Source organism: Saccostrea cucullata, unplaced genomic scaffold (assembly GCF_032062105.1).
Source record: "Saccostrea cucullata isolate Sc308-1 unplaced genomic scaffold, CSIRO_AGI_Scuc_v1 ctg3279, whole genome shotgun sequence".
Classification (NCBI taxonomy): domain Eukaryota; kingdom Metazoa; phylum Mollusca; class Bivalvia; order Ostreida; family Ostreidae; genus Saccostrea; species Saccostrea cuccullata.
The window spans coordinates 26,938-42,055 of record NW_026919641.1 but is presented as its reverse complement, the minus strand read 5'-3'; the positions used below and the strand labels follow the sequence as shown (position 1 = coordinate 42,055).

The window sequence follows — 15,118 nt, the reverse complement described above, 5'->3', positions numbered from 1 at the left end:
GATATGCATACAAACTAATAAAGCTCCTACTTGACACTTGTTAAAACATGTTCTAATGTTGGCGCAAAAATATAATAAAGTTGAATCAGCAATAGCAAAAATATCAATTAGATTTTAAACGAATAAAATAAAAAAAAGAGATTAATATAATTTTTGATGACAATTATTGAGAGGCAATCTTAGTTATATATTTTGTGTTAAGTAATTTTGATCGTTTGCTGCATGTTTTGTGACTTTAGAAAAAATAAATCGAAATAAAGCCCCCCCCCCCCCCCTCGCAGAAGGCTACATTATTGTAGATATATATGGTGCTTCTTGCTTGAGTTTCTGATTGACAATATCTACTGTGAAATCACTAATTTTGTGGGGGATTAATTTTCGTAGTTTTTGAGGTATGGAGAGACCAACGAATTTATGTCCATCACGAAATGTAAAATTGCATATGCATTACTACTACACATTTTTCCAACCACAAAATTAAATCCCCATAAACCAATATTTTTCCTAAAACCTCAAAAATTTGACCCCTCTAAAATACGTGATTTTACAGTATGTGTTTTTTCAGACCAGGTCTTCTAACAGTCCGTTCGAATTTCCATGGGTACCATTTGCACCCCGTTATTAGCAGACTTATTTTTGTATTCATATGAATCAGAATTTATTTAAAATCTTATACACGAGAAAAAGAAAACACTTGTTGTTGCCTTTAACTCCACATTTAGATATATCGAAGACGTGTTATCAAATAACAATTGTTTATTCCATTCATATGTCGACCTTGAAATTAGAGATAGCACATAGTCTTACACAACTGTTTCATACTTGGATATTTTACTAGAAAAAGAAGGTTATGTTAACCTAACACCGAGGCTTTATGGTAAACTTGATGACTTTAAGGGGGATGTACAAGCCATATTGGATCTAGTCTGGTGTAAACTAAGAAATACCAAGAATGCGCTTAATACTCTACTAAACTAGCTCAAAGTTACTCAAAGTGCTAATGCACTAATTACCTACTGTTACAGACCAAAATTAGTAAACAATTAAGTTTATTTTGTCTTAATTAGAAGAAAATTAATCATGTTAGAACTGCGCAGCTACAGCATTCATGAGATGAAAAATGCATTGAAAATGGAGTTAGTTTGATTCATTGATAATATGGCTACAACCATTTGTTTCGTTTTTTTCTTGTCATTATCCATAATTCTTGAAAATTTGATTTTTCATATGGGTGTCTTCCTGAGGCCATGTGTTTATTTCGTCCGCCATTCCTCTGTCACACAGAGTTCGAATAACAATGATTTAAGAATAAATGCGACCATAATAACATCAAGACAAGAAATTACTAAGTAATAATCATTAGGTTATATTACTTACTACTTTTATTTGTTGTATCGCATCGTCTGATTAATGAAAAAACGCGAATTTAACCTCAGTCCAGCAAATCGGGAAAAACTGTTCTGTTTACAACTCGAAATTCCTCGTTAATATATTATTCCACTAAGCACATGGTTGGCATGTGCATATATCTGCTGTGGATAAATCCGTTTATTACCATGATTATATTCAATTTTTATGGAACAAGTCTTGATAATTTGTTGGTTTCTTTAAAACTCAAGAAAAAAAGATAAAAATGTCCTAAACATATGTGTTTACGGTGGGTCTTTTTTCTGTGGCGATAGAAGTTATTTTCAAATGGGGCACTGCAAGGAGGATGCTTAGCATTTAATTTGAAAATGTTAAACAATATGCAGTGCATGAAAAATAAATTGTAATTACATGTCTTACATTCGAAAAGTTGGTACATATGTCTATTTTGTTTAGAAGTTAGATAGAAAAAATAGGCAGTTATAGGATTTCCTTCAGGCACCTCACATAAATAGCTAGAATGTTTGCAATGACCCACACATTGTATGGGGTCATGTTTGGACACAAAAACGTATCATGTCTCATTATGTTGACAACGTTGTAAGCTCTCGCTCATTGAACATACGAAGCTTGATAAAATATAATGAGTTGTTTCTATGAAATTTAGAAGCGAGCACAATGTTTGCAAAGAAAGGTCCATTGCATATGCTATGTCTATCATCGCAAAAAAAGTGAGTGCTAACCCCCCCCCCCCCACCCCCGAAAATCCTTTGTTTGTTTTTCAAAATAGTGTCAAAGATTAAAAAAAAATTGCATTACTAAGTATGTGATGGAACATGTACTAGCCTTATAATACCACTTGTTATAAAAATATTTGGTTGCCCTCTCTCCCGATCTACTGCCTAGAAATGGCCCGACTCATTTTTTTAACATTCCATTACACGATATTTTTTCTTTTTCTTCCGTCAACAATTCTGTTTAAATTTTAAGGATTTTTTTTCTCACCTATAAATACGGACCCAATAATTTTTTCCTGAGTTGGGAGGACCACCAAACATCATTTTAAAGATGTTTATAGGTTGATTTTTTCTCTTTACTTTGTACAATTGTAATTTTGAAAATATGGGCAAATAGAAAAAAAAATTTATTCATTAAATCTCCTAACCCACTCTGAATGATTTCATGCCAATTTTCAACTGTTGCTCCTCTGTAATGAAAATTATAAATGCATGTTTATTTGACACAGTATACGAGGGGTGATCAAAAAGTAAACAATATCTTAGGTATTTGATATTTATATTATTGTTGAAATATTCAAGTATTTTTCAAAGTGTAAAATTTTAATTGAAGGTCTTTGATAGCATATTGCTTTATTAAAAACACATCCCTTTTCAAACTTGCTTTCACCGGGCAACATAACAAGTATCATATTTAACCATCTGCCTTCCTTCACTAAAACAATATCCAATCATTGATTGAAATTATAGGAAGCCATTTAATAAACTGCTTCACATGAACAAATTCTTATACGCTACTTCAAAGGCATTTCTAAGATATACATGTGCCATAATTGTTGAACGAGTTCCACTGAGACAACCATTTTTCGTCAAAAGTACCTGAATAATGACGTCATTTTCAGATTGTGACATCACAAACAAGGATCAAAACTTCAGCATATGCTATTTATAGAACTTGTGTTTGGCTATCTAATCTGAACTGTGGTTTTGTAGATATGGAGATATTTCGCGAAATTTTTGATAACGCTTCGTACTAGTAGGTACTAAAACAAGGTCATTCGTATCAGTCAATTTTATGTGTCTAATTTCTTTGTGTTTTATTGTAGATAATTAAATTTTAATAGATAATATAATTTATCTGTGGCAAACTTACAAACTCTTAATTTTTAACTTTGATGGTGCTCATTTTTCCTTACCTGGAATCAAAGAGTTTATTTTTTTTTATATCAATACGTAAACTATATAACAACTGTTCGATATTAATACTAAATAAATTACTTCAAGCCACACTATAGCACCTTTCCTCTTTTAAAAGTGTTTATATTATTTGAAATATTTTGCAACTGTAATTCTCTTCTACATTTAAAGATTGTTATGCCCCTCCATATTAAGAAGAGGTCTGGAAAACAAGATTCTGTGCTAAAAATAGACCACGTGCTGCTATCCATGAACTACTTTCATGGTTCTTTACACTCTTTTTGAAGACAATGGTACCTTGTTTTGAACTTGAAATTATCATTTAAAAGTGCAAAATTTAGACATTTTCTCAACAAATGGTTGTAGAGAGAACATCAATGCACAGTTTGCATATTTTTTTGGATTTTTTAAGGCTCTGCTGAATTCTGTAGCTGCGCAGTTCTAAGGAGCATATCAAAAGCATTTTTCTGCAAAAGTATAGATTATATATGCACAACATGCATTCGGTTATGCATATTTATTGTATCTTTATCAAAAAGACTTAAAATTTGATCAAAATATAATGTATTTTAGCCATTTGAAGAAATGTTTACATTTTGCTCTCACTGCACTAAAAGTGGCCGTACATCCCCCTTAACTTATCAATCATCAACTTCTCGTATTTGTGCAGCAAAATATCTTTTTCACCTACATACAAGGTTTATATCTCCCAATTGATTCGATACGCAGGAGCATTCTCTACGTATGAACAATTTCTTATTAAGACGAGGTAAGTCATTGACAAACAAGTTACGAAACAAGAATATCAGCAGTCTCGTTTAAAATCATTTCGTAAGTTCTACATCTATGCTCGATACAATGACCTTGTCAGCAAATACAATTTATTATTAAATGCTGATTGACGTTTTTCATACTACGAGATTGTTAGTTCATCATTTATACACTGGATAGACGACGGATTTTTCCATTTTTTCCCGATCATGACAAGGAGCACACGACGGGTGTGACCGGTCGGCAGGGGATGCTCACTCCTCCATGGCACCTGATCCCACCTCTGATGTTTTGGAAGTCTGTATTTTTGCTCTGCTCCTATTTTGTTTTGTTTTACGGACTTTTGATCTTGAATACTGTTCGTTATCTCCATATGTTTCATGTTTTTCATGGACGAAAGTGTGTAACTTAAAATGTTCAAAAATATTTGAAATTTGAATGTAAAAATTGGGAAATGAAATTTTAAATATCGATGGCTCAGAGAGAGAGAGATTCATCACACAGGCGCTTGACGTTTCTAACCTTTCTTTTCATAAATATGAATATCTCCTAAATTAAATACTGCATGTTATTATAATAGTATAGGGAATATTTATTTTTAATAAAAGGTAATAAACGTCAAGCGCATGTACACATACTCCATTTTGAAACCACATCTAAAGGTCATCAATTATATAACGTTACGAAAAAAAAATCAGAAGAATTTATTGTATACATGATAATTAGTATAATTAAATGGTTTATAAAAATACATTCCATACATTTATTACTAGTAAAGGATAGACTGAACATGAAAACTTACGAATGGCAATGATTATCATGATATTTATGTAAAACACTCAGACAATTGACATGATATTTCACATGTTTTCAAACTTTGTAAATATCGATCTGTTTCTGATCAAGTTTTCTTTATAAAGTTATTTTACTTTTTTACTCATTTACACTCATTCTTGTTATGGCTCTCACATTTATGCAATTGTTAAGGTATAGAAAGTGATCAACATTCATCGTATCAGCTTTAGCGTCTTGTTCTTGTTTCATCCTCAACCATTTACTAAGAATGTTCATTCGATCTCTGTTAAATGTCCTCGATTGTTGTCATCAGTTTCCTTTTTGCTGCACCAAGTCTCAAAGAAAAACAAAGCTGCCTTGAAACGGTAAAATATGACGAAAGGAAAAACAATTTTGTTGAATATTTTCCACCATGTATCATTATAAAAAGATTTCATTGAATAGGTAAATGGTGGGGGTATCTTGCATGTGCCAAGGGATCGATCATCTAAAATCCTAGATTATTTACGGAAAGAAGGTATAAACATCAGTTTGATTCCCGCTTGACCATTTCCATTATGTTGATCATCGTGTAAAATAATCAGATATATCGTTTGAACATATGTATTTATAATTGTTAAGACACCATTAAATCCTCCTACATATTCTCCAATGCAGAAAGAACTGTAGATATCGAAAAAATTGTATAGGATATTTGCAAAAGCACAAATTGAAAACACAATGTTGTCCAAATGTATATTAATGTCACGGCGCGAAGGGAAGGTTGCAAGTAACGTTATACTCAGGAAAAGAAATTGTGAAATATTAAATATTAAATCACCCCTGTTGTAAAAACGGTAAAATGATGACATGGTCATCTCATCAGGATTTGCAGCCACAACAACCATTAGGACGGAACAAAAAGCAAACCATGAAACCATCATACTATAAATTCCCTTGACTGCAAATTCAAACGCTTGACAACCTGTGATTTTGCTAAAGACGGTATCTGCCTTCACATAAGCTTTTACTACCAAGTTAACAATGCCTGAACCCTGATTATTTATCACTACAAGGTTATCTATAGGTGCATTCTGTTCATACCCATGATACCTTTGGGCATCGATTTGTTTCATTTTTGACGCCATTAATTCGAGCGCCATGAGAAAAAATTCAATTTTCATTGGAGTTGCATATGGGTGAATAGTATGAGAAATATCATCAAAAAGTATATCTATGGACGATACATCTTGAAAAGGTTCTAATTTCGTTTGCGTTAAGTTGGATTCTACTAATGTTGATTTAGATACATTGGGTTCGTGAAATATTATATATATTTCATTAATTTCTGTGTCAGACCAGATGCAAAGGTTAACGGCAATTAGAAGAATAAATGCTATTCCTTTGCATTTATTTTTTGATTGAGTTTTGGAATCGTTGGAGCAGTGGTAAAATATTTGCAGAGTAGCAAACACACAACAAAGTCCACTATATGACAAAAAACATAGATCTTGTGTTGTCAAAGCGTCTATAAGAAAGTAACCAGCTGTGCAAAACCCAAGTATTAAAAAGAAAACTCTTTCAACAGAAAAATCAATAATTCCACGACATCTATTTGCATAAAGGTTATGTATAACCAAACAGAGCTGATCCAACACACCAACAACAAGAACTGAGATAAGAATTCCACTAAGAGCGTCTCCATATTGTGTATCCTGACCGAGGCTTATTTCTAAATCAGGCCCAAAACGTAAGCCAAATATCAAAGCAAAGAAAATAGCGAATGAAAGAAATCATGTGATGTAAATGCAGCAAACGTGCCTGTTGTTGTTCTGTTGCCTTGTTGTTCCTGAAAAATTAGGAGAGGAAAATTTGAAATTACATGATCTGCAATTTTAAAAATATATTTTATGACAATATACCACCTCAAATCTCGTTTGCTACGAATAAAATTGTAGATATGAATCCACAAATTAATTCATCCTTATGAACTTTATAAATTCTTGACATGAAGTTAATGGTATTATGTCTTGTTATTTGTTGACATACGGTTGATATGATTTTATATTATATGTTGTTTAATGTCCGATTAAAAAATACCTTAGACATGTCAATCTAGAAAAAAATGCCACAATTTTTTCTTGATTTATACGCGCTAACATGGATATCAATAAGATATCTTTATTAATCATGCCATGCCTATCGTGACATTGGTCCACGAGATTTAGAGTCTCTTCGGAAAATTTTAGTACATAGGGATTGGAGGGAACAGCTAGTAAATAAATTTCTTATCGTTTTTTAAGAGTAAATGATGGGCATCCCACAGTAATTGAACTGGCTATCCTTTGATTTTAAAGGCTAGAGCTTGTTACACTAGAGCAGTAGACTAGTGCTTGCATGAATTGGTTATTTAAATTATTTTGTAATGTTGGCACTAATAAGTGGTACTATTTTCTTTATCGCAGTAATTTGTCGGCATTTGGTTTTTAAATCTTGGAATCTGTTTTCGTAATCACTCGACAAAAGTTAGCCAACAACTTTCAAGTTTTTTTTAACAAAAAACCCTCTTTCAACCATGATGTTTACTGATTTCACCCATCAGCAGCAGACTTTGGCAACGTTTTCCATTAAGAAATCCTCCCACATTGCCACATTTGGACGCTGATCTGGCCCTCCTGCAGACGCGATGGTCTTTGTACAACTTTGGCCTTAATGAATGACTAACTTTGTCTTACCATATGTTCTGTGTTTGTTTTATTTTTATATTTAAACATGAAATGATTTAAGTTTGGCTGAACGAAGCGAAAGAGAACATAACTTCATTTTTATAAAAATTGGCTATACGCGACATGGGATCAAGCATAAAGCTCTCACGAACACCAAGCTAACGCCGTACGACTAGGATAACTTGAATATTCTTTGTTTAGTGCGGGATTGATCGAGTATCCTTGTAAAGGTAAATTCATTTGTGCTTTCTAATTTCTTCCCCCAGGGCAGCTAAGATATTTTCTTCAGATTTTAAATTTTTCTTTTGTTACCTAGTCGTTCTCAAATATTTGAGAGTAAAAATAAATGAAGAGGACGTAATGAAATAATAAAAAAGGTTAAAAACCTGAAATATACGGACAGAAAGCTAAGATGAGCTTCTGGATACAAGACGTTGATTAGTAAAGTGAGAAAGGTAATATTTTTATTACCTTTCCTTAAGCTTGAAACTTTGTTGGTACATGTATCTGATCTTGATCCATTTCTTAAAAGAGGAGTTTCATCATATTCCTCTGTTTCTTCTATGAGACTTGCATTAGCATTGGTTGTCCCGCAAATCTGAATAGTGATGACATGAAACAATAAAGAAATAAAACCATCCACAAGATTTGTTTTCTAAACAATAGATATCAAAACATATAATTTAATGTGAAAATATTATTCACGATTCAAGTAGTAACCAATCTTTAACAATATTGTATCATTGAGCTGGTTTAGCATGTTCAGAACGGATAGTTTATGGGTGGTACCTTAGATTACATTGTAGTATGACTTATCTGAATCAGCCCGGCCTTCAGGGTTTTGCTATCTACAGCTATACTATGACAATATAACATATAAATTGACTTCCCATCCGAATACCTACTAAAATTCTTCGAGAGGATAAAAACTGTTTTGAGGTTGCTTAGAGTAAACATTCTTCAAGAGCATTGATGTAATTGACCAACTTAACAAGATATGCAGCAATGTGCAAATACAAGATAAAGGACAAGTCCTTAGTCTTTTTGCAATTCAAACTCTAGACTTTCCTGATGCCCTTGAGAAAACTCTGAAACCCAACTTTTATATCTGAACAAGATTTTTTTTAATGTAGCTTACCTCTTCATATTCCATGATAATGATTATCCCCAGTACCTGTAATGAATATTTTAAGTTTAGACTGAGAAATGCATAATAAATAAATAGATTATTTCTAAATTAGCTCTCTTTAGAATAGCATATCGCTGTATTTAATTCTGATCATTTTATAATGACGTCAAAAAAATAAGAAACTTTAAGAAAAGTTTGGTTACAGGGTTCATTTTTAAAAGATATTTGGTTTTAACTTTAATTCAATGTCACATTATTACCAAATTTCAGGAATTTTTTTAAAAGGATAAATGCAACAAATTAAACTAAAGATTAAATACGATTACATTCTGTACATTGCAAGATTATTGAAAACATTATATACGGTGAAAATGGGGTCAAGGAGCAAATCTACAATTAATATAATTGTACTCGCATACCCTTTAATATAATAATTGCCCAATATCTCTATTGTTTGTTCGATTGTGTTCTTTCGTTAATTGTCCCGTTTTAGATCTACCGTATGCAGTATATCGAAGCTACCAACTGGAAGTTGAAAGCTGCAAATTAAGACCTACAATATATACATGACACTCAAGGCCATTGAGGAATGAGGGGTCTTTTTCAGGCCTACATCTCCTGTGAAAATTTCGGATTTTATGATCTCATCCGAAGAATCAGTCTCCAAGTTCCACGGTGGAACCAGTGGGGCAATGATCAACTCCTTACAAAGTAAACAAAATAAAATTTCTAACTACGGAATGCGACTTTCAGTATCTTTCAACATGCAAACATATTGTAAACCAACTATTTTTTTGCGTCATCTTTTATACGCGATTTGTTAGTTTGAAATCACATGTACAGTAGTTATAAAACGACGACAGTAGTGATTATATGATTAAAAAAACAAGTATTATTCGATCTAACAAAACCCAACAACACAAAATATATATTTTGTTAAGATATCACAAAATTGTATTTTTCTTCAAGATAATATGATTGAATGAATAAGATTGGTGGTAATGATAGTGACAGTGATCTAAGAAAATTTCAAATAATACCGTACACATTTATGAACAGAGCATTAACAGGTTGGATCGAGTGCCTAAGAAGAGTGAACATCCCTGTGTTGACATGTCTCATCGTATTAAATATTTTTCTACTTTTCTATTTTTCTAAACATTTTTTGAATGACTCTCATTAATCTCAATACAGCGAGTTTATTCAAAATACGAGTACATCAATAAGTATAGTTTCAAATAATTTAAAAAATAAAATCCATTGCAATCACTAGTTTAGTTTTTTATTTTTCTCATTGAATCGAAGCAGAGAAATCAAGTTAACTGAATCTTCTCTAAAACATAATAATATGAAAAGTCTCTTTTTGTATTTCTTAAATATATAAATACTTACCTTTTGAAAAAAAGAGCAAGAGCAAATAAGATGTACTTATTGTATAAAAGGCAATGAAAAGAAGAGTTAAGTAATGCCCTGTCAAACGCAACAATGCATTACAACATTCTTTCTGAAATTCAAAGTACCAAGGCAAAGACAAAAGCCAAATAAGACCTAGTTTTTGAGACAAAATAGATAAGCTAATCTTGAGTGCACAATTTTATCTTTTGTCATGTTATCAAATCTCAACCATTTTGTTCATATGATGATAAAAGTTGTTGAAACCAATTTTTTAGTTCTATTGGTAAGAGACCAGAAGAGCTCATGCGATAGTAAGGTGGTTGTCGTTCGTCTGTCTGTCTGTTTAGCTGTCTCTATGTCCGTCTGTCTGTAAACAATTGTTCAAAATGCTACTCCTCCTACAGTTTTGGTCTGAACTTCTTTGTTTAAATTGGTAAAAATGTTGATATACACTTTTAACACACTTTGAAAAACATTTTCAAAGTGCGTTGATTTTGTCCCAATTTTAATGCACTTTGAAGAAAAAAAATCAAAGTGCGTTATTTGTAAGTGCGTTGCTACAGAACTTTCGACATGGAATGATTACCCCTCGATGGAACTTAATTCCAATTCTAATGTCCTATTTGTTCGTATTTGCTCTGCTCTTGATTTGTATTGTTAGATCACCCAAATAAAGCCCTCCTTGCATATTTTTCAGGATGCGCTCTCCTTCAAAGTTTGATTTTGGGGGCAAATATTGACCATTGCCGCATATAGTCCTTCATTGTCATTTTGAATATTTTAATATGTGTAGAAGTGAGTTTTACTTATAAATTAAAAAAAATTTATTTTCACGATAGAAAAGAGTTAAGATTGAATTAAAAAAAAAGTCAGCTTTTCGGTTCATCCATGTTTAATAAATTAATATGCATATGTTCATCTTTCACATAATTCATGAAGCATAATTAATGCATGCATTTACAGTGTAAATATATCTCCTTAATCATAAAATTCTTTCTATGCAATTACGTACATTTAATCTTACTTTTATCACCAATGTATATAAGATTCACAAAGAAATAAATATTTAAATAAATTTGAAATATTTTAATTACTTATTACGACTGAGATTTCTTCAGATTTAAACATGATTTGGAAACTAAATATTACCAGTGGAATCGGGTGACAATATATATTTGTGTTCAGTTAAAGGAACATTATAAAAATGCATTATGAAATTTTTAACTTCTGTCCTTCACAACTGTTTGTTCATCATCTATTTCTGTTTGGCTGTCACACTGGGTGCTTATGTCCCTAGTGCACGTGTTTCCCCCTTGTCTCCATTTCAAAGAAATACATCGCTGCTTTAAATCGGTAAAATATGACAAGCGGGAAAACAATCTTATTGAATATATTCCACCATATGTCGTTGTAAATTTTTTGTTGTTGAATATGTACAAGGAGGATATCTTTCTTGTGCTAAGGAATCAACCATCCAAAATGCTAAGTTATCGATGGCAAGCAGGAAAAACATAACGCCCAAGTGCTGCCGGTAGATTTCTTTGTTCTCACTATTATGAAGTACAACCAAATACGTCGTTTGAAGGAAAGTGTTTAGCATTACAAGAATTGCATTAGCTCCTCCAACGTTTTGTCCAATTGAAAAAGGACCAAAACAACAAAAGAAATTAAATGAAACGTTTGCAAAGGCGCAAATGGAGAAGACGATTGTATCCAAATGCATGTTTGCATGCCATAACCAAGGGTAAGCTGCAATAATAATTATCAAAAAGAACAAAAATTGCAATATTTCAAAACCAAATTCAACATTGCAATAAACCATGTGTAAGATTATATTCAATTCACCAGGTTTGGGTTTAACAATCACGACAATTATTGCAAATAAGACAAATAGAAAAATGAGGAAACAAAAAACTCCTTTAACTATAAATTTGACTTGCTGTTTATTTTTTAATTTTATTAAAATAAGCTGGACATAATTTCTGTTTGTCGCTACTTCATTTGAGTGAATTTGTCCCATGAGGGTATGGGAGTTGCCGCGTTTTGAATGAGAAGAGTCCAATTTTGATGTCAGTAATTCTAAAGCCATGAGAAAATATTCGATCTTTAATGGTGTTGAGAAAGGATCAATTGCATCTGAAATATCGTCATAAAGATTTTTTGGTTCGGAATTTACGGTAAGTGTTTGAACTAGAATTGCTAGATATATGGAAAATATTGTAAATTTCTTCTGTTTCTGTATCCAGCCAAATGCATAGATTTACCGCCATTAAGATAGTGAACGCAACATTGGTCAGTTTATGTATTTTAATACAATGGGAGTCAATTGAACATAGGTAAAACGTTTGAATACTAGTAGTCGAAAAAGTACAACACAAAATAATGTATTGTAGCGGGCAGGAGTTTTTACTATTGAATGCATCAGCTACAAAAGATGCTATTGCAAAAAAGCCCAGAACAAGAAAAAATAGTTTTTGCACAGAGAAAATGACATTTCCCTCACAGCCAGTTTTTACGTAGGTGGTAATAACCAAAACAAGATAGCACAAGTTTCCAGCGGCAGCAATGGTGGTTAGAATTAGACAAAGAGGGTTTATGTATTCAGTATCGCCATTTACTTCTTTCGATAAATCAGATAGAAATCGTAGATATAGTATCGTACTGGAGATAAGACCAAAGGAAAACAATGTCATCAAATATACACAGCATTTGACTTCACTTTTGTTGTCACCAGCTGTGCGGAAAAAACCCAAATAAAAGTAAACAATTCAACTACATGTAATTCTAAAATTAAATTAAATGATTTGTTATATATTAAATAGTTTTTGTTTGTTCAAAAATAAATGTAATTATGTGTAAAACTAAATAATTTAATTCTGGTTGTAACGCTGTATTTGATTAGATAAAAAATTTACTTCATATCGTATAAAATGGGTTGCCTACGTCACAATGACTTTCGTCAGAAACGTATCAATCCGCCTGACGTTACATTCAAATTTTGTACAAATTGAAGTCATTTTGTTAGAACAATCATCTTTTTTTCTTACATCAAATGAATGAAAATTAAATAATAAGCAATGAATTTAATAGCTACCCATTTTATACGGTATAAACTGGATTGGAACAGTTTACGCTTTTTCATAAACAGGTTCGCGGTTTATAAAGCAAAAACTGCCCCAACCCAGTTTATACCGTATAAAATGGGTAGCTATTAAATTCATTCCTTAAATAAAAAGCATTATATCATAAAAATGTTTTAATTTTTAGTTCTATCACATATAAATTGTATTCGAATGACATTTTTATGCATCGACGTCTTACATTTCATTATCTTGTGACTCTCGATCTCTCGAAGTTCAAGGGACCGCGAGAAAAGTTCGAGAGATCGAGGGGTTCGAGAAATAAAAAGTAAATAAAATCCGGAATTTTCAGTTCCGATCGTCGAAGTTCTACTTTTAAAGATACCGGAAGTATATGTAAATAATGTCATTTGCACGTTTTCAATCGTATTTTACAGGTAATTTACTAGATATCAACAACAATGATTGTATTTCGAATAAATAAAACGAATTCCTAAAGATTCAATATTTATTTGTTCCTAATTTCATGATTACATGAAACCCGAATAGCAATTGTAGGTTTGGCTATTCCGTGGCTTGATCGGGCCCTTCACAAGTTTCTTAATTGGTATTCTGTCCTTGAGAAAAGACTTTCTTGTGTAATATTTCCCATACTGGGATTATGTAGACTCTATATAATCATAATGAAAGTTCATAGTCTATGGGAACTTACTGAAACGAACATCCATAAATTAATTTCAAAAAATTATCGTCTCGGTTTCAAATCAAAATAAGTTGTGAATTTTTTCTAATTACCCTGTGAAAAATAGCCAATTAATTATAACAACACACGGACGACCCACAGGTGTAGTGTCATCTATGTAAACACCCAATTAACACCTACATGCCAGCCCATGGCCTTCACGGTTTCCAGGTAAGTCCAGACTGAAACAATTTTACGCTTGATTGGCGTGTATACACGCGCAAACAAACTTCGAGAGATAGAGAGTAAAATTCAATGAAATATGTGTAACGGGACCAAGGTTTTGGTTCGAGAGATAGAGAACTTCGAGAGATAGAAGTTCGAGAGATCAGGAGTAAATTTGCTTAGTTATATAGAGGAAAAAACGGGACCGGGGGTTCACTTCGAGAGATAGAGAACTTCGAGAGATCGGAGTTCGAGCCATCGAGAGTCACCTAGTGTTTTTGTTTAATTGTACTATCATAAGTGAAATGAATCAAATGGATTTACGTGTTCTCTATTCATAAATTTAATATTCCTATCCAACTTGAGAGAGAGAGAGAGAGAGAGAGAGAGAGAGAGAGAGAGAGAGAGGGGATTACCTGTAGCAGTTAATTCTGTTTCCTCAGATTGTGTCTCTGGTTCGGGAATAAGATTTGAACTATCACAAACGTCTACTATATTCTCGTCAAAATTCATGTCAAAATTTCTTTCTGTTTCTTGTTATTGTAATCTGCAAATAGGATGTCTTGTGTTTTATTACAGATATGTATTATTTGTCTTCTTTTCGTAAAATAAACAAAATATTACATAATATGCATATTTATACACGTCTGCGTGGTGCAGTGGTTAGAGAGTCTGCTCTAGAGTCTCGGAGTAAGGAGTTGATCCTTAAGTCGCGGGTTCGAATCCCACTGTGAGACGTGGAGACCAGTCCTTCGGGTGCTGGCACTAGAAAGATCCCTCACTGCTCAATGGCAATGAGCGCCAAGTGTAGGACAAAATTTGTAGTTCTTCACCGGCAAGGTAAGTGTTTGCGTCTCCATATGAGTAGAAAAAGGGACGTTAAACAACAAACAAACATATTTATACACGTGAACAAGTTATTCTGATGGCTCGAACATAGATCGATAAAGATTCTTTATCTCTCAAAATGATACACTTCTGGTCCCTGTTCTCTGGCATTATTTTTTTTTTTAAATTTAGTCAATTTGTTTTAT

At 32.5% G+C, this 15,118-nt stretch overlaps 1 protein-coding gene across 1 annotated transcript; it reads right to left on the bottom strand.

Moving 5' to 3' along the window:
• Positions 1–12,097: 12,097 nt before the first annotated feature.
• Positions 12,098–14,621, bottom strand: LOC134235249 (uncharacterized). Its single transcript, XM_062717384.1, has 2 exons — positions 14,501–14,621; positions 12,098–12,831 (listed from the first exon to the last, which is right to left on the bottom strand). Exons 1-2 carry the CDS (start codon positions 14,595–14,597, stop codon positions 12,245–12,247), a joined length of 684 nt encoding a protein of 227 aa, XP_062573368.1. The 5' UTR covers positions 14,598–14,621; the 3' UTR covers positions 12,098–12,244.
• Positions 14,622–15,118: the final 497 nt, after the last annotated feature.